Source organism: Mizuhopecten yessoensis, unplaced genomic scaffold, assembly GCF_002113885.1.
Source record: "Mizuhopecten yessoensis strain PY_sf001 unplaced genomic scaffold, ASM211388v2 scaffold10723, whole genome shotgun sequence".
Lineage (NCBI taxonomy): Eukaryota > Metazoa > Mollusca > Bivalvia > Pectinida > Pectinidae > Mizuhopecten > Mizuhopecten yessoensis.
In genome coordinates this window covers 63,979-88,906 of record NW_018408689.1, presented here as the reverse complement: position 1 = coordinate 88,906, position 24,928 = coordinate 63,979, and the positions used below count along the sequence as shown (strand labels likewise).

Here is a 24,928-nt window from a genome sequence, read left to right as displayed (position 1 = left end):
GGTACTAGTGATACATACCAGTACTGGAGGGGAGTCTTGGTACTCATGATACTGTTTGATCCTTGCCTCACGAGTTTCCTAGACAAGAAATTTAAGCAAGAGTTTAATTCTGACACAACAGAATTTCTTAACTGTTCATTTAGACTCGTGTAACATGATCGCTGTTCACTGTATATGCAGTAGGTTGTGATGAAGTCACCAAACCCCATTGATCAGTCAGAATTTTCAAAATAAAGTTATCAATTTCCTTGGCACCAATACTTTGGTTTGCAAATAAAACCTAAGATTGCTGAATCAATCGTTTAAATGTTCATATCTAAGCTACATAAGGTTATTTTGTCTATAACCACCTTCAAACTTCATAAGTGTAGTTTACCTCAAATCTATCTGGTATCAATAACCTGTAGCTCAGAACATATTGAAGTCTGTCTAACAAAGATATCAAAACCGATCTTTATGTTGAGCTTTGCAGCAGGATACTTTCTGTACAAATGTATGACAATACATGTACTACATGTAGATCTAATGTTTCTTTATTACCGCCAAATGCTAGCTATTATCTTATGGAGAATATACTCTATATCATTATCATGGGAATTTCTTGTTAACATGTATTTAATTATATAAACTGTATATAACTGTGTATGTAGCTAGGTCCCTGGTAGTTAGCCCTGATAAACTTACCCCCATGTGGGTGCTGCTGGATGTAGGATCTATGTAGTGGGCGTTGATGTTGAAGGGGATTAGGTTAAGGGCGAAGAAGCTGGGTGGGTAAACAATGGGCATGTCATTGGTAGTGTTGATGCTCAATGTAGCCACGTTACTGCCTGCGCTCGACCCAATGTATGGAACTCCGTCCTGGCAAACCAGATAACTTATGATGGAAATGTTGCAAACAGAAATTGACATCATTCATACACAATATAAATATTTTTTGTTTGTTTAAGGGAGATAACTCTGAAATATTTCAATTACACAAAATCTTAATGTCTAGATTTTCAATATTATTAAGGGACCCCATCTTCTGTAGACGCTGTCTTCACATCACCTTAGCTGTTGGATGGACCAAAATCGTTTTAGAAAGAGAAGAATAAATTGCTTTCTTAAAGGAAATTTCTAATGTGAAATATGGGTGTATGATGAAGGTTTATATTCCATTTCTCAAGTGTATGCCAGGTGTTTAGTGCTGTACAGACCTGCTCCACCCTGCGTCTGATCTCCTCCAGCACCCCCTCTGTGTACAGTGCCTTGAGGAGACGGAAGGTGTTTCCTCCTCCTACAGGAACAAAAACCAACACCAGAATAAACACTGTTACAAGTCAAAGATGTCTGACATGGTTGTGCCCAATATAATGACGCATTTTTAATATTTTACAGAATACGTTAATTGTTTCAAAGGTACATGTATTAACAGAACACAAAATATCAAAAAGGTTTCTTTGAACTTCTAGATGCAATCTCGTTCTAACCTTTTTCAAGTGAAAAATCCATCAAAAAATAAATAAAGCAATGCATATTGTAACTGGATACAGTAGCTTATTTCCAAAAGACCACCAAGGCTACCTTGTCAATTTATGTTTCAATATGCAAGTCATACAACATACCAGATTACACAAGTATAATACACCTTTTTATTATCAATGAAAATGTGGAGAATAAACTTCTTATCAATTTGAGGATATACATAAACTTAACATTAGTCAATGTTCTTAACCTGGTCAATAAGAATGATTTAAAAATACTAGCACTAGCAGGATAGTACAAATACCTATAGTCATGGTCATGTGGCGCAGTGGATAGCGCACTTGCCTTTCACCAAGACGTGAAAAGGTATTGGGTCACCTGCCCGACCACGTGGGTTTGCTCCGGGTACTCCGGTTTCCTCCCACATTAAGACCCCTGCGCGCTAACATTCGGGCCAACAAGAGTGATATATATATCTTGAAATAACTCGTTTCATAATTGTTGTAAAATAAATAAAGTTAACATTTACCTATAAACACAGCTTCAGCTTTCTTGACGGCCTCCAGTGCGCTTGGCTGTGTGTGGATACTGTCCAGTTCATATCCTACAAACAAGCCAAAACCAGTTAAGTATGGGTGTGTGTAGGTCATGATCATCACCTACAACTTAGTGTGGGTTGACCAATTTTGGAGGGGTTAGGGTTTGTTTTACCTAACAGGTAAGGTTACATTATGTTACACACAACACAGCGTTTCTAAAGTACAAGCAGATTGTTCCTATATAATCTAAAGCAATGGTTGAGAGCATTATTAAAATGATCAAGAGAATGTTATATTTGATAAAGTTTAAGATGATTTAAAACACAATGGTGCTAATAGTACACAAACATGATAACCACTGAGATCTGGGTTCAGGTTTTGATACGCAATGTAGCAAGTTCACTTTTAAGATGACACAAATGAAAACTTACCCATTGTATTGAACGCTTTCTTAGCAACGTTGGCATATTCATCTTGATCGTGCAGAGCATACGGTACAAATAGAACCCGCTTCACCTGTCTGTACAGTAAAACAACTTGTCAATATTGTATCTGTACTAACAGCTGTTTTTGATGTGATTAATATAAACATTGAAAAGTAGTTACTAATATAACAGAAAATATGGGGTGGGGTTGGGTGTCTAAAAAGTACTTGGGTCCCCAAGGGCATGTAAATGGTTGAGAAAGTGACCAAGTATGAAACATGCACTTGAGTACATGTATGTAGGTAAGTTCGCCTTAGTATAGGGCTGAAATCTTTCGTTGAGAAGTGTTGTATAGTGATATTTTCTTGCGAGTCATATTGAACTATTTTTGCTTCCCTGTATCGCGATACACTTACAATAATGAAATTATCAACAAATTTCTTAAGTTTAAAAATTGTACTTATTATACTTAAAATTGTACTTAAAATACCAAAAGTACTGGATATCATACAGAATCATCACGACCAAACTCTGTAAAATCCTACCCTCAAACAGTATGAAGTTGGTTTTTAAGCAGATATGTGTATCATGGTACATTGTAATGATTGTATATTGTAAGCATTGTACTGCAATACATATCCTATGTTGAGGAAGGCATACAATTTTAGCCTTACTCATCAGGGCTTTAGGCATGCATCCTAATCATTTACTATAACAGACAGAAATAAAATGATATAACATCATAGTTTTGAATTTAATTCCTTTTTTTACCGTCTATGATCACTCTTGACTGTAAAGAATGAAGGATTGTATGGTCTGGGTTTGGTTTTATTGTTTTTCTGCTGTTGTATTCCACTTAGGAAGGAATGGGGTGGAACAGGACTGGGTTAAATGCTGTTGACCAGGAAAGTCAGTTTGAGTGTCCATCTAGAGACCATAGGTCCCGGGAATGAGTTTCAAATCCCATTGTGGTCATTGAATTTTTCAACTCCAGTTACAATTACATGCACAGGAATGAGAACCCTTTGGTTGTTGTGGTGTTCGAGGGCAAACACATTTTAAAAAGAGGGGAGTAGTGTGGCAAATCTAATTGTACAAAGGATTACGGTTGCATTCTAGATTTGAACTAGAGGGATTATGAAAAGTTCTTTTTTACACAACCAATAACATTTTCTATGTGACGTTTTGCGATGACTAGTACGATATGTACAATGTCACCTTCATCAGACAAATGACCAGTTAAGCGTAATGCACACAAAGGTGTAAAATATGTACAAGTTGTCCACAAAATTGATGTCGAATTCGGCTACGCTGTATGTACAATAGTTGCTAATATGTACCGAAATGACTCAATCCAGCTACGCTTTGTAAACACTTGGTCATAGATGTGCAAGAGTCTTTGAGCCCCCTTGTCTCTAATTAGAACTGGCCCACTGCGGCGTATCCCTATGGCTTTCTTAATTTTATTGGTTGCGTAAAAAAGAACTTTTCATAATCCATACTTACCAACCTGAAGAAAATGTTTGGAAATATTTGAACTAGAGGGAACTAGAGGGAATTTCCCTTAAGCTTGATCGGTAGAGTGACAGATGGGGAAGATCAGGGTAACAGGCACTCAATTCTGGTTTTAGGGGGGCAGGTATTACACTATACAAACTGGAAATGAATTCCTGATGGCGCCTGGCACAGATTCAAAATTCACAATTTCACACTCCTGTCTTCAAACTCCTATCCAGCTGCTATAACCAATTGGTGTATCAAAGTTATTGTCTAGGTCATTCTTATGTTTGGTCCGGCCAGGGGTCGAGGCCATTATATGTAAGAGATAATAAATGCTGACCCTTGTTTTCTTACCTGTGTCTATCAGCCAATCAGAATGCCGCTATACGTGACAAATTCTCTGCTGATACAATATCAACTTTAAAGGCAATTCAGGTGTGTTTTAGCCTTAAAATCACTGACAGCTAGGACATGAGCACACTTGGATTATAAACTTTATGGTACCCTTGATATTATCATTCCTCATCGATTTTACAGTGTGTCTGATTGGTTTAAACACATCACATGACAGGATTACAAAACATTGAGTCTCCCTGACTGACTCACGCGATCCATTTTCCCTGTCGAGTATCCGTCTCCGAACCCCTCGCACATCATCGGACAAGTTGTCTCTCTTTGTTAGACTCTCTAATGCCCGATGTGTACCGGACGACACCCACACATCAACAATGGCTGCGACCGGGAGATTCCACCACCCAACAGCTGAAGAACTTGAAGGGCTATAATTGTTGTTCAATTTGATGTAAAATCAAAACACTGACAGGTTTTTGTAGTATATATATGCTACCAGACCTAATGAAATAAGGGCGAACAGGTCAGTCACAACAGTGACAACACAGGGGATCGTTGCATTGCCTAACGTTGATGTATTTTTGTTATATGTATTTATAACACAGACTTCACAGATTGAATATCAGAATAATAAGACAGTTATTGCCATGGTGTGATGGAGACCTGAAGAGTCGTTCCCCCTTGACAAATCATGTTTCCCTCCCCTCTGAACTCTTGACAGAACTCTACCTTTTGAGCTACCTGGTCGCTGACGATCAGCCCAGTCTACATGTAGTTCCCCTGCATTCCTCCCTACTTTAACAAAATCTTTGACTACCGAAGACACACAAGACCCTATACCAGCTAATGTAAGTTACCACCTTCTGTACGCGTGGGTATATTTCGTTTGGCTCCAAATGTACAGTAAGTACAAGTTTAAAATACACAGCCAGACCGACCTTCAAACCCAGGACCCTCCAAACTCTAGACAAGCGCTCCACCAATTGAGCTACCTGCATGGTTGCCAAGAGTATGTAAACAAATAAAAATTATTTTCCTAACACTTTCATCCTCTCACCAGGATTTAGTGACAGAACATCGATCAAAACATAAAATGTGTCCAAACCGTAGCCCGAGTTTAGCTGGCCCTGACAACTGACTTCTAAAGACATTTTGACGGAAGTCCAAACAGGTAAAATGTACTTTCGGTTTCGCAGGTTTGGTTTGCAATTTTAAACGAGACAGTATTTTTACCTGAGGAATGTCTTGATCTGGTCGCTGCAATGTTCGAGGTATCCACCTCCGTGTAGAGTTGAGTTGGAGATCAAAAGTAGTCGCCGCGTACCCATATTATCTGAAGCTGTTTCGTTCGGTCACACGTGAAGCGGAGAGCAAAGTGAAAGCGGAAGTGACGTTAAACACATACTTAGATAAAGACAAATCCCGCCAGATAGGAATCTAGATCTTTCTTACAAATTTTTTTTACATTTATATTTACGGCGATACTGCAAAGGGCCGTCGAACAGCATCAACTTGCAGGTAGACTTGTGTGGCGTGGCTTCCACATAAGTTCGTTAAAACAGGTTAAAAAGTTAAAACTATTTACAGGATCCACATTCACTCTGCAAGATGACTGTGGAGCGAGGTCTTGAATGCCTCCACAGTCAGCTGCTCGACGACCTCTGATGGTAGTCCATTCCATTCCATGATGGTGTTTGGAAAGAAGCTGTATTTGTAGGTGTCGGTGTTGCATCGTATGTTGATATAGCCATGGTTATGTTGTCTCCTTCCACTTCTGGCTTTACTACTGATATATGGTGGTATGATCAGTGCGTTGGTGTTGTGGATGCCTTTGTAGAGGTTGGTTAGTCGACTTTCCTTCCGTCTCTTCTGTAGGGGTGGCCAGTGTAGCTCGAGCAACATCCCGGTTACACTACTGTAACGCGAGTAATCGCCGGTTGTGAATCGAGCTGCTCGCCACTGGACTCTTTCTATTGACTTCTGTTGGTTTTTCTTATGTGGATCCCAGACTGAAGCTCCATATTCAAGGTTTGGTCGGATTAGGGTCAGGTAGGCCTTCTCTCTCACTTCCTGTTTGCATTTTCCAAGGTGGCGCCTCAGGAAGGATAGTAATCCGTTGGCCTTTGTGGTCATCTGGTTGATATGTTGCTTCCAGTCCAGGTTGTTGGCTATTTCCACTCCAAGGTATGGGTTGTGCTCTACTACTAGGAGGGTACTGCCATTGATGTTATAGTCGGCTCCTGTTGTTACGTTGGTTTGGGATCTTTTCATCCTCATCGTGTAACACTTCTTGGCGTTGAATTTCATCAGCCACTTGTTCGACCAGCTGACCATTTTGACTAAGTCATCCTGTAGCTGGTGGGTGTCTGCGACGGAGTCAATGATCCTGAATAGGAGGCAATCATGTAAGAATAGCTTGACAGCAGAGGTGATTCCTGCGCCGATATCGTTGACGTATAGAAGGAACATCAGGGGACCTAGGACTGTCCCTTGGGGGACCCCTGACTCTACTTTGACTTCAGCTGACGATTCTCCATCGAGTACAACTCTCTGCGATCTCTTGGTAAGCCAGTGTTGTATCCATCCATGGGTTTCCTGCTGTATCCCATAGTGGGACAACTTCTCCAGTAGTCGTCTAGTTTTTAGAAATTGTATTCATATAAAAACTGAATCAGTCGACTATATAGAAGTGTCATCCAACATTGCTAAGTAGGCAAGAATCATTTTGATCATGAGATGATACGTGTAATGTAAAAACACAGGTAAGTCAGAGATGTCTTATAATAATTTGTACTATCATGATATCAGAGACATAAATTACATAATACATGTTTCCTATAATATCTTTATTCACTAACACTTAATTTTCTACAGCGCATGCGAATCATTGCACAACTCACGCTGATCTACACTGAGGACAACCACGCCGTATCCAGGTCCCACAGCAGACAAATCTAACAGCAATCAGATGGAAGAAAACTCGAGGGCACACATGTTTAGACAAAAACACAGACAGATCTACCTTTTTACTCCTTTTTCCTCGCAGCATCGTTGACTGGCAAATCTTAAAGCTTACGTTTAACACCTAACTGAACAACCTCCCTAACGAATCATCTTTTAGTTAATAACTTATGAACTCTTAGTAATACCACGGACTTACATAACTAATCTAATTCCGTGGTAATACAAAACAAATCAAGACGTAAAACCACGTACGGACTTGGATTGTATTCTAACATACTTGAACTTACTTGTAAATAAACATCATGGAAATTGACAAACGTAACACAATATTTAAAAGCCGTGGAAAAAAGTACCAACATGGTTTCAGGGCAGGTATATGTACCACACAATTTCTCGAAAGTCTAAAGGACTAGACAACAATATAACAACTGATATTATTCATCTGAATTATTGTAAAGCGTTTGATTAAGTGTCGCACAGATGACTTGTGTCCAAACTGAAATCAGATGGTGTTGGCGGATCAGTCTTGAAATATATCAAAGCATTCCTTCAGGAACTCAAACAGCAAGTGGTCATAAATGTATCAAACATCTGTGACAAGTGGTGTACCCAAAGGAAGCGTTTTGGGACCAATTATATTTCTACATTAATGACCAATTACTCAGTTCAGCAAAGCTGTTTGTGGATGACTCAAATATATATAGACGTGTAGAGAATCAACTATACCAACAAATGTTACAAACGGACCTTGATTCTGGGTGTACTTGGACGTCACAATGGTTGATGAAACTAAACTCTGAACAATGTAAGCACCACAGGATTGGTTAAAAAAACAGCACAATATTCAATAGAATACGATAATTCGATATCTAAAATTATACATTAAAATTAGTCGCTTAAAAAAAGGTGGTGGTATCATCACCGACAATTCCTTGTAATTTAATGACCATAAATATCAACTTCTGTTTCAAAAGCCAACATGATCCTCGGCCCAAAATTCAGGACCTTCACATATGTAGATAAAACAATGATTATGACATTATATAAGTCATTTGTCGGGCCACAATTAGAATACTTGTCCGTTGTCTGGTCTCCATGTCTAAAAATGACAAAATGCTGCGGGAAATGTGCAGCGCGGAACAGCCAAAATGGTTCACAGCCTAAAAATCTCTCTTATCCTGAAGGACTCCGCAACACTCGGATTACAAACCTTGGAATACCGACGTGAGAGACCAGACGATATCCAGCTCCTCAAAATGAACGAATGGACATAAATGCACCAATGAGTGTAACAAAAAACGACACAAGGAAACTATATAAACGGAGGACACGTAACAACATTTGTTACAGGATGGTACACATCTGGACTCGGAGAGAGAGAGAGAGGGAAGAGGGGGTTAGAGAGTCCGATTTTTAAAGATTACTGGATAAGTACTGCAACAATACAGTATTTAAGAAAATATATAACAGACCACGTGGTTGTTCTTTCTGATCAAATGTTCATCACATACCGTGCTATTTTATCTTCCTCCTGTTCACTCCGCTCTTGCTGGTATTTCCGTTTCAACTAGTCCGTCCGCACAGAGAAAGACCAAACACGCGGCTTCACTATATTTATATACATATACGAATATGTGTATGTTGCAACTGGTGTTGTCAATTTATTAGTATGACACATGTATTAATAAAGATGTCTATTTCGAGGGGTGGGGGTATTAAAATCTGTTCGAGTCATGTATAAATTGCTGAGTATTGAATATAATTTTGTTTTCTTGTTCCGAAATCGTTATATCTCCAAAGAGAAGTAGATTCAATGTAAGGAGGTGTATTCATTCAGTTCACGATAAAGTTTAATTCTCTGTTCAACATAATTATCACAGTTAAAATAAAAATGGAAGGTGTCTTCAATAGGGTAGCCACACATACAACGTTGGTCATCAACCAGGTTAACTCGAAATAGATCGTTTTTCAAAGTGCTAGAACGGTTTCCTAGTTTTGTATGTAAGATGTTATTATTTTTCTATCGCCGTAGGAAAGTAATTGGGTACATGGGGCAAATTTTTGTCTCTAATGACATTTTTAAACGACGAAAAAGAGGAGCTATATGCCTGATACGTAGAAGGAAAGTAAGACATATGTTAGATAACTCTTGTCTGTTGTTAGGCAGGTTGTAGTTTTCGGCGTTTCTAAGATTATATTGAGCATTTTCGACAAGGGGAGGGAGAAGAGTGTTCAGATAGTTAGGAGTAATATTATGATGAATTTTATAAAATAATTGCAGTTTCCGATGGGGCCTCTTGTGGGCTAGGGATTCCCATCCCGACTCAGTATATATACATGTATATAGATTGTCTACTAGCATATAAGAAGGTTAACCGGTGACAATACGTATACGTCCTGCCTCTACTTATAACTTTTCTAACTTATCTGTATCAGTAAGAGTACAACCATCCTAAACTTAACAGCAATATTCTAAAATAGAAAGTAAAAAGGTTTTTATATATCTTATTTAATGTACGGCGGTTTAGAGTATATTTCAATTTACGGAGAACATCTAATTGCTTGACTACTTTTTTTTTACAAATATTATCAATATGATAACTCCACTTACACTTAGCATCAGCTCCACTTACAGTTAGCATCAGCTCCACTTACATTTAGCATCAGCTCCACTTACACTAAGCATCAGCTCCTCTTACACTTAGCATCAGCTCCACTTACACTTAGCATCAGCTCCACTTACAGTTAGCATCAGCTCCTCTTACAGTTAGCATCAGCTCCACTTACAGTTAGCATCAGCTCCACTTACACTAAGCATCAGCTCCTCTTACACTAAGCATCAGCTCCACTTACACTAAGCATCAGCTCCTCTTACAGTTAGCATCAGCTCCTCTTACACTTAGCATCAGCTCCTCTTACAGTTAAAATCGATGAATACTCCCAGATGTTTATGATTATCAGCAAATTAAATCTAACTAACCATTTATCAGCCCACAATTGAATATTTCTTAAATCATTATTTATTTTTTGTTCTAATATTTGTGGGGATTTATCTGAACATAATAGAGAATTATCATCTGCAAAAAGTTTTGATAAGCTTTCTAAATTATCTGTTATATCACTAATATAAAGCATGAGTATCAACGGCCCTAAGACTGAACCCTGGGCTTCTCCTGCATTAGTTGTCTTAACAGAGGAGTTACTGTTTCCAAAAGATACTTGTTGAGATCTATGTGTAATATAATCAATTAACCATTCCAATAACACCCGATATTCCATAGCTAGCTATTTTCACCCCCAGCCCCCTGTGCCACACTCGATCGAATGCCTTAGAAATATCACAATAGACTAAACAGGTGGGTTGCTTTTTTTCAAGATTGTCGCACACGTTGTGGTATATACATGTATCTATAAGCTGGTGTATGGTAGAATGACCAGGCTGAAAACCTGACTGATACTTATATATCAGAGAATTATCTAAAAGGTAGTTATGTAAATGTATAGCGACTAATCTTTCAAAAACCTTACCAATAGTACTTAGCAATGCAATAGGTCTATACTTTGAGGGGTCTTGTTTATCTCCTTTTTTTAAATTGGCATCACTAGAGCAAGCTTCCATTGTCTGGGGAAAGATCCAGACTCCAAAGAAGAACGAAAGATTAAAGATAGCGGATAAGCGACTGTATTAGCGGTGTTCTTTAACATAGTATGACTAATTGTATAATTTCCTACAGCTTTACCAATTTTTTTTAAAGTTTTAAGTATGTCAATAATGTCATCAATATCAAAGGGTATGTCTGAGATAGTCGGGTCTGTTCTGGATTCTATAACAGGTACGTCTGTGTCAGTATCGTCGATAGTAGAAATAGAAGCAAAGTAGTCATTACGTATGCTAGTCTTTATGTCATCATCCATTTTTATACGACCGTCAAATGACGGTAGTATTATGGTATGGCGTTGCCCGTCCGTCCGTCCGTCCGTCCGTCCGGCGTAAACTTTGTTTGTCCGGCAATCTCCTCCTACATTTTTCGACCGATCTCTTTGAAACTTGGTATACATTATAATCATGATATGAAGTTGTGTCTCCTTTAAAAGAATTTTGATTCGACAGTTTTTCCGAAAGTTATTGCGCTTTGTTCATTTCAGTATTTGAATTTTGTCCGGAGATCTCCTCCTACATTTTTCGACCGATCTATTTGAAACCTGGTATACATTATAATCATGATATGAAGTTGTGTCTCCTTTAAAAGAATTTTGATTCGAAGATTTTTGTAAAATTTATTGCCTTTTGTTCATTTCAGTATTTGATTTTTTGTCCGAAGATTTTCTCCTACTTTTTTTATAGCACATCAGCTAACCACTCTTAGAATGATGCAGATCTTATTTCAATGTAAGAAAGTATATAACACTATATGACATTCGACGGGCGTATTTTGTTCCGCCCCGCGGTACTCTTGTTTATATTTCCAGTCGCACTCCGTATAATGGCGGTATACTAGCAGACGCTTGTGATGATTTTATTAATCTGCGGACAAGTTTTCAAATAATCTGGGATTTGTATCACTAAAATTGTCTAAAATACCGTTAATGTCCGCGTAAAATAATTATTTTGTCCTTCTGCATACCTGATTATGTTTCTCTTTATTCAAGCGCAGCGGAAATGTAAAATCAATCGATGTTTGAACTGTTAACAAAATGCTACACGCCTTACCATTGGCGTCTACAACTATATGAATAAAAAAAAGTCCAGTCTATAAAAGTTTCAAATCGACGGAATACTCATATACGTGTACAGCTATTCTTTATGTATACGTAATTAGAGTAAAGCAGAGTTGTGTCAATGCTGTCAACAATAATAATAATAATAATAATAATAATAATAAAATTTATTCATGTAAAAGGCAAATAATACACGTATATCACATTTTGCAGATTGGACATAAATATATATATTATCACAGATGTTATTTGCCATAACACTAGTAACCAGTCAGGTGTTAAAACTGGTTTGGATTAGATTAAACTAGGCCTTTACCTGTGATGACCCATAAAGCCACATTGTGGCATTAATTCCAATGGGGTCCCTTAGATCTAAATAAATCAATTCAATTTATAAAATAGTAAAATAATTATATAGTATATATTGATAATTTGATAAGACTCTAAGACACATCTTTTATAAAAATAGATATAAAATGTTACATGTGCCAAAGCTATATGCTATAACCAATAAGATAATACTGGTAATTGAATGATATAAAATATAAAGTGATTAACCATATATTGGAATTTTAACAATTAAGATATATAGTATTAACGTCAAATGTTACTTGCCAAAGGGCTGGTGGTTGGACCAAACTCTCAGACATTAACGTACAGTAATTGATTGACATGCACCGGTATATAGCTTATACTAATAAAAATAATTTGAAATAAATAAGATAGTAACAAGCGTATTCCGTTTGGAATAGTTAGAATCTGATAAAAACGATAAATTTAAACCAATTGAATTTTATTAAAATCCGTTTGCTTCTTGCAGAAGAGGGCTGTTGGTGGTTTGGCCAGTCCCTACTGACCAAACTCTCTTGCTGCATAAAGTATAATACATAGTAATTGACATTATGACATAACATCAAAAAAATGGAATGTAAATAGGATTTAAGTAAGAAGTATAATGCCTTTGAGTAATTCAATTGACAAATTTTAACAAGTTTTATTTAAATTAATTGCTACTTGCTGAAGAGGGCTGGTGGTTGGGTCAATCCCTACCGACCAAACTCTCAGAATGCATATAAAGTAACGATATAGTATCATTTAATAACAGTGTTTATGATAATATTTGAGTTGGGAAGTAATAGAGTATATCAATATCACTAAAGTCTCACCATTACCCGTTCACAAAATCACATTTTTGTTCTGATCTAAACTTTGATGTTAAATGCTGTTTGACCAGAACTTTGAACCTGTGTAAGTTGTTGGTTGCAAGCCTTAATATTATCTGGTAATGCATTCCAGTCCTTTATTGCATTGTAAGAGAAGGATGTGAACTCTACCCCACTAATATTATGTATATATGTATATATATTTATTTAAAGGCAGAAAACTGCTCCTTACGGACGAAGAAATATTATAAAAAGAAAAATTCTCAACAACGAATCTTTAGTACTTTCATCTCTTCTAGGAGATTCTTAAATTTTTTTTTTATATATATATATTTATATAAAACATATATAATATCATTGTTATGAAATCAAAAAAAAATATGACATGTTTTATGTGTTTACCACTGCCTTATCTAGACAACATACGTATTTCATCATGTTCGGTAAAGGAACTTATCAGTGTAGTGACACCAATGTCATGGGCGTCATTCACGACGACACCAATCCTGACCTCCCAGTTCGATTAACCTCGAGACTTTACCTTATAGTAACCCGTACGAAATTACGACACCAACATAACATGGTGCCACTAGATCGAAGTATGACGGTGTGTATTGCATAATCGTTGGAGGCTCTCAGTGTGGGGTCCCTTACAAGATCGAATTTTTTAACTAAATTGGTATGCAAGAGTTACATATAACTGTGAACTTCAACAGTTCCTTTACTACTTTTTATTTCATGAATTTTATTAAACATACTCGGACTATTATATTTAGAGAGGTAGCTTCGTTGGGTGGCCTACTGAATTTCTGATGTGGCATCGTTGAAAGCTAGTTCAAGCTTGTGGTGATGCATCGTTGTTGTTTCACTCACTCGCGACTTACTTTCCCGGTTGCGCACGTATTCATTCCTTAATCATAGCTACATGTACCTTGTAATCGAACCTCTCCATACTTCCAATACGAACGTTGTGCTATTTCCAATATTGACCAATACAGTACCAGCCATACCTTGAATCAAAGTTCTTTCTCCTGGAAACAGGTCATGAAAGGAAATTTCCCAAGACTGAAATTAAGCATTATTATATTAATTAACATACAACAACTATGAAACATGCTTCAGATATGCATTAACAATAAAAAATAACTCTTCTTGTCAAGGATGGAAGCGCGCATGTCTTAATGTGGGAGGAAATCAGAGTACCTGGAGAAAACCCATGATGTCGCGCAAGTGACCTCATACCTTTTCGCCACCGATTGGGGAGTCGAACCCCGGCAGTCTGAAGTGGTGAAGGGCAGGTTCGCTTCTTTTTCACCCTCCGAAAAAAAGAATATAAAAAGACATCCGTAACTGATTTTCGGTAAGTTCTTTCGATGTGCTTTCATGTGGAAAAATAATTTAAGCATTTTGTTTTATCAATCACCATATTTACCAGGCGCGTCTATATATCTAAATATTGTTTACAATACATGTATAATGCTATTTAATCGATCAAGATTGGTACATATCACGACAAATAGCACACCAAAATGACTATAACGTGCATCACGATAACTATGGAACGCCAATTTAACAGATATATATTCAATTAATTGTACCTATCTTCAAATGATTGAAGATAGGTATAATTAATTGAAGATAGGTACAATCACGGACTTAAAGCTAATTCCGTGGTACAATTAATTGAAGATATAGGTATACATGTACATAGATACATTTATTTTTACAATATTGCATCAAGTCTAAGATTAGTCCGTGTTCCAGTCGATTAAGATACGTTATTTTGACGTTAAAATAATAAAACAGAGGCTAATAAGAAATTGGCCCCTGGATATACATCTCTGATATATATATAACTAACCAGATCTATGTAGGTAGTACGTACGTATGCTCATATTGGTGATTCGGGATATCTCGGGATTGTACCTATTGCGCAAGCGTTTCATAGTTTAGTAACCTCTTAAGCTTGTTAGTGTCAATACTACCAGTGTGTGGGGCCGTCTGATCAGTGTGCCGACAATGGCGTGGACTGTGCTTTTATTGTGGACAATATGTGTGTGTTTGACTTATGGCCAGCAAGATTCCTACTCCAGTCTCATGGAGGGATTACATAATCTGCCAGAACGAGCGGCACAAACGCAACTTCTACAGTCGCAGATAATGAATTCGGATTACACAAAGCCCGGAGTTCGTCTGTATTCAATGACCTCGATGTTGTCCCCATTGAAAAGGGACAGTTTTCTGTCGTCTCTCGAAGCCGCACTCCCCCTCCTCAGGGCAAATATAACCCAGTACAATGTTTCCGAGACATGCCTAAACCACACCGAAAAATTCGTGATTGGGTTGGTGGAGCGACAGATGTGGAGTTTCAGAAGTAAGTTAGCCGTATATTTCAGCTGTATTTAACGTGCCACATATATTGACCCTAGCCATTAACCTTAGCCAACCTATTGAATATAGGCCTACACTGTTATGATTTAATGATCTTTAGTTGGTGATCAAACTTTTTTTTGTCTTATATTTTATAATATCTGTCTCTGAGGAAAGAGATTGTATCGCAGTGATAAGATTACATGAATATTTAGAGTCTAATAAGTGTCCAAAACAAGTTAAATACAGTACCACGGTTAGATCTAAGTCCGTGACAGTACGTACTAATACATAAACTGATCTGTATTCAGTTATAGTCAGACAAGTGCCAATTATTTAATTGACACTTTACTACATTTATGTGCATGACATGTGCATCCATATTTTTTAATATGATGTCGAGAAGTTGTGGCTATATTTTTATAGTCTATATCACGGACTTAGATGACAATCTAATTCCGTGGCTATATATATAGATATGTGTAATGGCTTTGGTACTGTGACTCGATCATAGGCTGATGAGTCTCATCTCATTCAATGATGAAATAAATGTCTTAATAAAAATATATCAAACACACAAAATGTTTAAAATGTGCAATAACCCAGAGCTTATAGATATATAACTTCTAGGTTTATTCAATGTAAAATCATATTGTTATAATTTTCTTTCTGTTGTCAAATCATTGATCGCCAAAAAGCTTCAGTTATGTATGGTAGGCCTACTTACCGGTTTATACCAGTATTATACCTTCAATGGATCCGGAGTGCCTTGTGATCAGGGGGAGGTAATCAAGGTAAATGGAAGACTATTAAGTGACATAAAAAAAACCACCAAGACACTGGTATTGGGGATCAAATGATAGCTATATATCCCTGCTATATATGCCCCCTAAGAAACTGACTGTCACTGAAATAAGTTACTTGTCACAAAATTTCTCATCTATCTTAAGCTTGTCCCTGACAGTACCTCTTGAGACGGCAGAGTGTTGCATACTGAAATCGGTCCTCGTGGTCTCTGTAGAGTTATGGCCTATACATTCTTGCAGAGACGTATACGTCTCTGGTTCTTGATACCAAATCTTGTCTGGAGATAGATCGAGGGTTTTCACTACTTTGTCTTGTTAAACAGTAACTTTTCTTTGTAAAGTCATCTATGGTTGAGAATTTGGTTGGATTAGAATAATCTGTCTTGCTGGGCATTAGCAGCATTTAAATTTGTATGAATCTGTATAGTTTCTTTGCTTTTTTGCCTGCATTCACCAAACTATATCTTGTATAGGGAAAGTGTCACATATACTTAAGATGGGTTGCATAATTGCATGCCCAAGAATTATGACCCTTTATATTTTTGTAAAAGTATTTGCAATTTTTTATATTGTCTAGACATGTTGCAACCATGCATGAACAATTTTGATATGGCTGTACTTTCTCCATTCAACAATGTTAAGTTTAATTTCTTACAACTTTAAAATTTATAGAACTTATATATTGAAATGATAAAGTTTTGATACACACATGTATGTACATGTTAACTCATGATCAGTCTACCCAGGTTTAATGTGCTAGATATTGACACTCCTGTGCAAACAGATTCCCGTTCTTACCTCCATAGAAATTACTTGTACCTGTACTTGTACCTGTCCAATAGAGATATATGTCCTAGTTTACAACACTAAATAAGCTTAAGCCAGGTTCACATTTGAACTTTGCTGGAGTGTATTTCATCATTTCCTAACATAATATCAGTGAACCAGAATACTGTGATGTCACTTACATAATATCAGTGAACCAGTATGCTGTCTTGTCCCTAACATAATATCAGTGAACCAGTATATATATGGTGTCTTGTCCCTAACATAATATCAGTGAACCAGTATGCTGTCTTGTCCCTAACATAATATCAGTGAACCATGCTATGTTGCCCAAATAACACAAATATTCATTTGTTTCTACGTTGTCTATAACCTAATATCAATGTGTGCTGTGTTGGCACTAACAAAAATACTAACGTATTTCTATGTTGTCGCATTAACATAAATATTAATTTGTGTCTGTGTTGTCCCTACATAACTATCAATATGTGCTGTGTTGTCCTACATAACTATCAATGTGTGCTTGTTGTCCCTACATAACTCAATGTGTGCTGTGTTGTCCCTACCTAACTATCAATGTGTGCTGTGTTGTCCCTACATACATTTTAACTATCAATGTATGCTGTGTTGTCCTACATAACTATCAATGTATACTGTCTTGTCCTACATAACTATCAATGTGTGCTGTGTTGTCCCTACATAACTATCAATGTGTGCTGTGTTCTCCTTACATAATTATCCATGTGTGCTGTGTTGTCCTACATAACTATGAATGTGTGCTGTGTTGTCCTTGCATAACTATCAATGTGTGCAGTATTGTCCCTACATCACTATCAATGTATGCTGTGGTGTCCCTACATAACTATCAATGAATGCTGTGTTGTCTCTATACATAACTATCAATGTATACTGTCTTGTCCTACATAACTATCAGCGTGTGTGCTGTATTATCTTATATAACTATCACTGTGTGCTGTGTTGTCCCTAAATAACTATCGATGTGTGCTGTTTTGTCCCTATACATAACTATCGATGTTTTCAATGTGTGCTGTGTTGTTCTTACATAACTATCAATGTTTGCTGTGTTGTCCCTTTATAACTATCAATGTATGCTGTGTTCCCCCTACATAACTATCAATGAATGCTGTGTTGTCTCTATACATAACTATCAATGTATGCTGTGCTGTCACTACATAACTATCAATGTATTCTGTGTTGTCCTACATAACTATCTATGTGTGCAGTATTGTCCCTACATCACTATCAATGTATGCTGTGTTGTCTCACATGAATATCTTTGTGTGCTGTGTTGTCCCTAAATAACTATCGATGTGTGCTGTTTTGTCCCTATACATAACTAGCAATGTATGCTGTGTTGTCTCACATGACTATTAATGTGTGCTGTGTTGTGCCTACATAACTATCAATGTCTGCTGTGTTGTCCTACATACCTATCAATGGGTGCAGTATTGTCCCTACATCTCTATCAATGTATGCTGTGTTGTCCCTATACATAACTAGCAATGTATGCTGTGTTGTCCCTGCATAACTATCAATGTATGCTGAGTTGTCCCTATACATAACTAGCAATGTATGCTGTGTTGTCTCACATGACTATTAATGTGTGCTGTGTTGTCCATACATAACTATCAATGTATCCTGTGTTGTCCCTACATAACAATCAATGTATGCTGTGTTGTCTCACATGACTATTAATGTGTGCTGTGTTGTGCCTACATAACTATCAATGTGTTCAGTGTTGTCCTTACATAAATATCAATGTGTACAGTGTTGTCATTACATAACTATCAATGTGCGCTGTGTTGTCCCTACATACATGTTAACTATCAATGTATGCTGGGTTGTCCCTACATAACTATCAATGTATGCTGTGTTGTCCCTATACATAACTATCAATGTATGCTGTGTTGTCCCTTCATAACTATCAATGTGTGCTGTGTTGTCCCTACATAACTATCGATGTGTGCTGTGTTGTCCCTATACATAACTATCGATGTGTGCTGTACATGTATTGTCCCTACTGTGGCGGATAACTATCAATGTATGCTGTGATGCTCCCTACATAACTATCAATGTATGCTGTGATGCTCCCTACATAACTATTAATGTGTTGCCATATTTCAGTGTTGGATGCTGTAGGCAAGCCTCCTAGTGCTCTTTTGAATTTCAACCTGAACTGGTTTGGATCGTATGAAGAGTGTAAAAATATTACAATCCCAGCATTCCGAGGGAAATACTGCTCTGTCAACTTTCCGCTGGTTAAATCTAATGGCAGTGCACAAGACACTCCTGTAAGTATGATTACACTGTCCCATAGCTACTATTGTCGTCACTTCTACAATAATTATCAGTTTTCTAAAGTGAACCTCCTTAATGTAATTAAAATTAGACCTTTGTATTGCTCCCTTTTATTGATATGTTGAGACATCATATTAGTAAACATGAGCGATCTGAAGATCTAACCTTTATTACACTAAAACCCCTTAGATACAACATCCAGTGAGTCCATTGTAAGTGTAATAACATGTCCTTCGTAGATATGACAATGATATCCTCTGATGGCATTACTATATTTTCCTTAGATACAGCATCTCTCAACTCTATTTTTAATGACATATTAGAACTCCATATATAGATGCAACATCTTTTCTTGTAGTTACTGTATACTTCGATGTTATTTCTACTGTAAGACAAATCCACAAGTTCAACATAACGCCTTATATTTGTAGTCGCATATTATTATAGAATTAATAATCTGGATGAAACAAGGAGCTTCCTCCTTACTTAATTTCAATATATGCTATTTGAGAATATTTTCTTTTTTTCTCAGGTTGCCATGGGAATGGGTATACTCCCAGGTGTCAACATTGGAGTGTGTGTGCCTGACAGCTGTAGTGGAGAGGATGTTTCCAACCTCATTAACACAGGTAAAACAGAGGCTGTCAGTAGAAATCTGTCTATTGGAGATAACTTCTTTGTCATGTTGGTATGATCTGCTGGGCTAACATACTTATTTGACCATGACCTTTGACATTGACCTCATTGGTTAAGTTTTTTTGTGTTAAGGACACTAATTATGCATGATTATTGCAGTTAGGGTCATGCAACTTAACATTTACTGTTTTTTTCTGTGAGTACAGCATGTTACATGACTTTTGTAACCTTGACATTTGACCTTAGCCTCTGTGACCATGCTTTAGTTCTTAACTTCTTGTATGTGGAAATTGGGCATCTGTGTCTTACAGACGCATTTCTAATTTCTCTCAATATGTCTGTGATTTTTCAGTGTTTTCTGTGACCCTTGATACGATAGATACTGGAAGTTTGACCCTGGATGCTGGCAAATCAATATGTCAGGAAAATGAACTGGAGCTTGATACAAAAGCCATTGTAGTATTGTAAGTCTATTTGCTAATTGTGTTCAACTGTTGTGTTGTGAGAGTACTGTTTAGTTTGAGTGCTGAGTTCTTCTTAGGACATGTGTGTCTATAGCTGTGAAGTACGTTGTATACAAGTGTACATGTGTATGTGAACTTCTTACTGAATTGAATAATACAAACACAGTATGAAAATATACTATGATAGATTGTGAGTTTTTTTTACAAATGATTGGTGCTGTAGCAAAAGTCTAAGATATCATTCTATTTTAATTTTTTACTTTGTAATATAAAAAAATAGTTGTCAAAATAAATCGCTTACTGATTGTGATATAAATTGATATCCAGAACTTGATATTAAATAATTTCATCTTTGAATTTTAAAGAATTTCTGAATTATGTAATTAAGTTAAACACTGAAAAATAACTTTTCTGCTAAACCTCTAATTTGTTAGTCCTCATGTCTGTCAGAAAAAAATGCTGTTAAATTTCCTGGCCAGCCATATGATATAAATGCTGCTCTCTGAATGCTTTGTGGTACTGTACAGGGTGATAGCCAGCCTGTTCCTGGCCCTGATGGTCATAGCTACACTGTACGACCTGGTGTGTATACAATGGCCAACGGACAAGCTCCAGGAATATGAGACAATCACAAATGGTGGTGCAACCTTCACCCACAAGATAAAGGGTGACGAGGGAGAGACACAGCCCCTTCTAGGGGCCCCTGATGTAGAGAGCATAAAGGCACCAGGTAATGATCTAACTGTTTTAGCTAAAATCTACAAATATTCCCTCCTCTTGGCCTATGCAGTAGGGAGTTTGGATGCATCAGGTTATGGTTATAGCTAGGTAAAATCTAAAAATATTCCTTTGTACTTTTAAATACCACATCTTTTTCACTCATATGGAAGAATATACTTGCTTAGGTATATTTTTATTTGTGCTTCATACACATGAAAAAGAATAATTTGGTAGTCTGCCATTCTCATAAAAAAATATAAAGTGTTGAAAGGGAAACCATTGTGTATCCTCTATTTTATTGTTTATATAGTATTTGTGATGATGATAATTTGAACATTCTTTTACTCCCGTGAACCAGATGTTATGCTCTCTTTAGGCACAGTTTAGCTCTTTTTATATTAAAGCATTAAACACACAATCCATGTTCTTTTGAAATATTATTTTGATTTTAAAAATAATCCATTTGTTTGGAATAAAAATGTCAATTTGTTTGAAAGCAAACCTTTTTAAATTTATGGTTAAACATTGAGCATATGCAGTTTAATACAGCAACACATGATATATGTTCCTTAGTACGGTTAGTTTAGCAACAATATCTTATTTTAAGTTAGACTATAATGCAAAAGCCTCACCAACCAGTTGCAAAATGTTGCACCCTCCTTTCAAAATTCCTGGATCTACCCCTGACTCATAGCTATCAGTACACATATGAAATAGGGCTTGGGAATAATGAGTGTCATTTAGGTAAAGTTTATGAAGTGGTTTGTAAGAAAGAGAGGAAATTTGTGTTGTTGCACTTGTTTGATATAGTTGAAGATAATGAGGCCTAGACATGAGAATAATCAGTGGATATCCAATCTTACATTCCGATTCATTTTTGTCTCCTTGCAGGAATGCTTGGTCAGGCCCTGTTGGCCTTTTCAATTTACTCCAACGCCTGTAAGATCCTGAATACCCATCAAGGATCAGGCTCTATCACATGTATGAACGGCGTACGCTTCCTTAGCATGAGCTGGGTGCTTTTGGGCCACAGTTTTGCCTTTGGGTTAGGCATGGGAGGTAGGAAGCAACAGCGTTGATAAAATTACAGCTGCGATTTGACTCCATGCAAGATCCCCAATCAAATCAACGAGAAGAATTATTTTCCCCATTTATAACTGATTTTTATTTTCAACAATTTTACGTAAACAGTTACAGATTTGTTCGTGTTTGGTAAATAATAGTCTGTTAATTACTCAAGTTAGGTTAAGCGAATTTCCTAGTCATCATATCAATTAGAGGAAGCAAACTGGTAAGTACATGTTTTATTCCATATACTGTTAAGTTATGTAAAATACTTATGATAGTCTATAAACAGCTGTTTGGTTATTGATACATATTATATATTTTACATTTGGTTAGGCTTTTTTTTCTTCTTAGATAATGTGTTTAAGCTCACCTAGTCCTTCTTGTTATATTTTTCGACAGACAACCTGCTGACATTTTTACCTGAGATGGTAAAGACTTGGACAGCCCATGTCATATTAAATGCTCTTGTGTCTGTCGACTCATTCTTCACTATCAGGTATGTCAAATTACCCCTGGATATAGCTACATATCTGTCTGTCTTCATCTTCACTATCAGGTATGTCAAATTACCCCTGGATATAGCTACATATCTGTCTGTCTTCATCTTCACTATCAGGTATGGTAAATTACCCCTGAATATAGCCACATATCTGTCTGTCTTCATCTTCACTATCAGGTATGTCAAATTACCCCTGAATATAGCTACATATCTGTCTGTCTTCATCTTAACAATCAGATGTCTGACAACTCCTGTTAAAGTTACACTTGTCTGTTGACATCTTTACAATCAGATGTATGGCAACTCCTGTTAAAGTTACACTTGTCTGTTGACATCTTCACAATCAGATGTCTGACAACTCCTGTTATAGTTACACTAGTCTGTCTTCATCTTCACAATCAGATGTCTGACAACTCTTGTTATAGTTACACTTGTCTGTTGACATATTTACAATCAGATGTCTGACAACTCCTGTTATTAATAGTTACACTTGTCTGTTGACATCTTCACAATCAGATGTCTGACAACTCCTGTTATAGTTACACTTGTCTGTTGACATCTTCACAACCAGATGTCTGACAACTCCTGTTATAGTTACACTTGTCTGTTGACATCTTCACAATCTGATGTCTGACAACTTCTGTTATAGTTAAACATTTTTTTACTGACATCTTCACCATAAGATGTATGACGACAACACTTGTGATAGTTAAACTTGTCTGTCGACATGATCACATGTCCACATTATATCAAACGGAGAGATGAATGAGAATGATAAGCTGTAATAATTTAACACCCTGACAAAATATTCCTGTTTATGACTTCAGTGGTCTACTCTTGTCCTACCTCGTCCTCAAGGAGATGAAGAAAAAGAATGGCAAACTAAACTGGGGCATGTTTTACTTTCACCGATTCTGGAGGTAAGTCCACCATACAGCTAAGCGTCCACCAAACGGCTAGGCGTCCACCATAGAGCTATGCATCTACCATACAGCTAGGCGTCCACCAAACAGCTAGGCGTCCACCAAACGGCTAGGCCTAAAACATCATGGAGTTTTAAGTTGGTATCAAGTACCACAAGTATTCTGTAATAAGCCCAGGAGGTCAACTCGATCTCCTTCTCAAAGTAGTGGGTTGGGCCAAACAGGATAATGAAATAGAATTAGTTTGCTTTTCTACTTAACTGTTATAGGTTTGGTTGGGCATACAATTATGATCATGTGTGGGCTTATTGTCAGACTAATACAATTAGTGTAAAACAGGGTATCTCAGCTACAAAGTGTTTAAATTTAAGATCGACCTTGCTATACTTGTTGCTGTGATTACGTTTATACAGATTGACCCCACCATACATGTTGCTGATGATAGGGTATCTCAGCTACAAAGTGTTTAAATTTAAGATCGACCTTGCTATTCTTGTTGCTGTGATTACGTTTATACAGATTGACCCTACCAGACATGTTGCTGATGATAGTGATTTGGTTTATACAGATTGACCCCACCATACATGTTCCTGATGATAGTGATTACGTTTATACAGATTGACCCCGCCATACATGTTCCGGATGATAGTGATTACATTTATACAGATTGACCCCGCCATACATGTTCCTGATGATAGTGATTATGTATATACAGATTGACCCCACCATACATGTTCCTGATGATAGTGATTACGTTTATACAGAGTGACCCCGCCATACATGTTGCTGATGAGAGTGATTATGTTTATACAGATTGCCCTGACCATACATGTTGCTGATGCTAGTGATTATGTTTATACAGATTGACCACGCCATACATGTTGCTAATGATAGTGATTATGTTTATACAGATTTACCTGACCATACATGTTGCTGATGATAGTAATTATGTTTATACAGATTGACCTGACCAGACATGTTGCTGATGATAGTGATTATGTTCATACAGATTGACCCGACCATACATGTTGCTGATGATAGTGATTATGTTTATACATATTGACCCCGCCATACATGTTGCTGATGAAAGTGATTATGTTTATACAGATTGACCACGCCATACATGTTGCTGATGATAGTGATTATGTTTATACAGATTGACCCGACCATACATGTTGCTGATGATAGTGATTATGTTTATACAGATTGACC

General features: G+C 37.0%; 2 protein-coding genes across 2 annotated transcripts in view; one reads left to right on the top strand and one right to left on the bottom strand.

Annotated features, from left to right (window-relative positions):
- Positions 1 to 6: 6 nt before the first annotated feature.
- Positions 7 to 5,681, bottom strand: LOC110462017 (alpha-aspartyl dipeptidase-like; the record flags this gene model as incomplete). Its single annotated transcript, XM_021515791.1, has 6 exons — positions 5,513 to 5,681; positions 2,435 to 2,523; positions 1,994 to 2,068; positions 1,197 to 1,276; positions 685 to 858; positions 7 to 78 (listed from the first exon to the last, which is right to left on the bottom strand). Coding segments are annotated over exons 1-6 (585 nt in total), but the record flags the coding sequence as incomplete, so codon positions are not given.
- Positions 5,682 to 15,065: 9,384 nt separating this feature from the next.
- Positions 15,066 to 24,928, top strand: part of LOC110462018 (nose resistant to fluoxetine protein 6-like) — a 24,006-nt gene continuing 14,143 nt past the window's right edge. The window contains exons 1-8 of the mRNA XM_021515792.1: positions 15,066 to 15,499; positions 19,233 to 19,399; positions 19,939 to 20,035; positions 20,395 to 20,506; positions 21,034 to 21,236; positions 22,118 to 22,285; positions 22,694 to 22,790; positions 23,621 to 23,713. Coding sequence (XP_021371467.1) covers positions 15,145 to 15,499; positions 19,233 to 19,399; positions 19,939 to 20,035; positions 20,395 to 20,506; positions 21,034 to 21,236; positions 22,118 to 22,285; positions 22,694 to 22,790; positions 23,621 to 23,713 — 1,292 coding nt within the window. The 5' untranslated portion in view covers positions 15,066 to 15,144. The remainder of the gene's footprint in view (positions 15,500 to 19,232; positions 19,400 to 19,938; positions 20,036 to 20,394; positions 20,507 to 21,033; positions 21,237 to 22,117; positions 22,286 to 22,693; positions 22,791 to 23,620; positions 23,714 to 24,928) is intronic.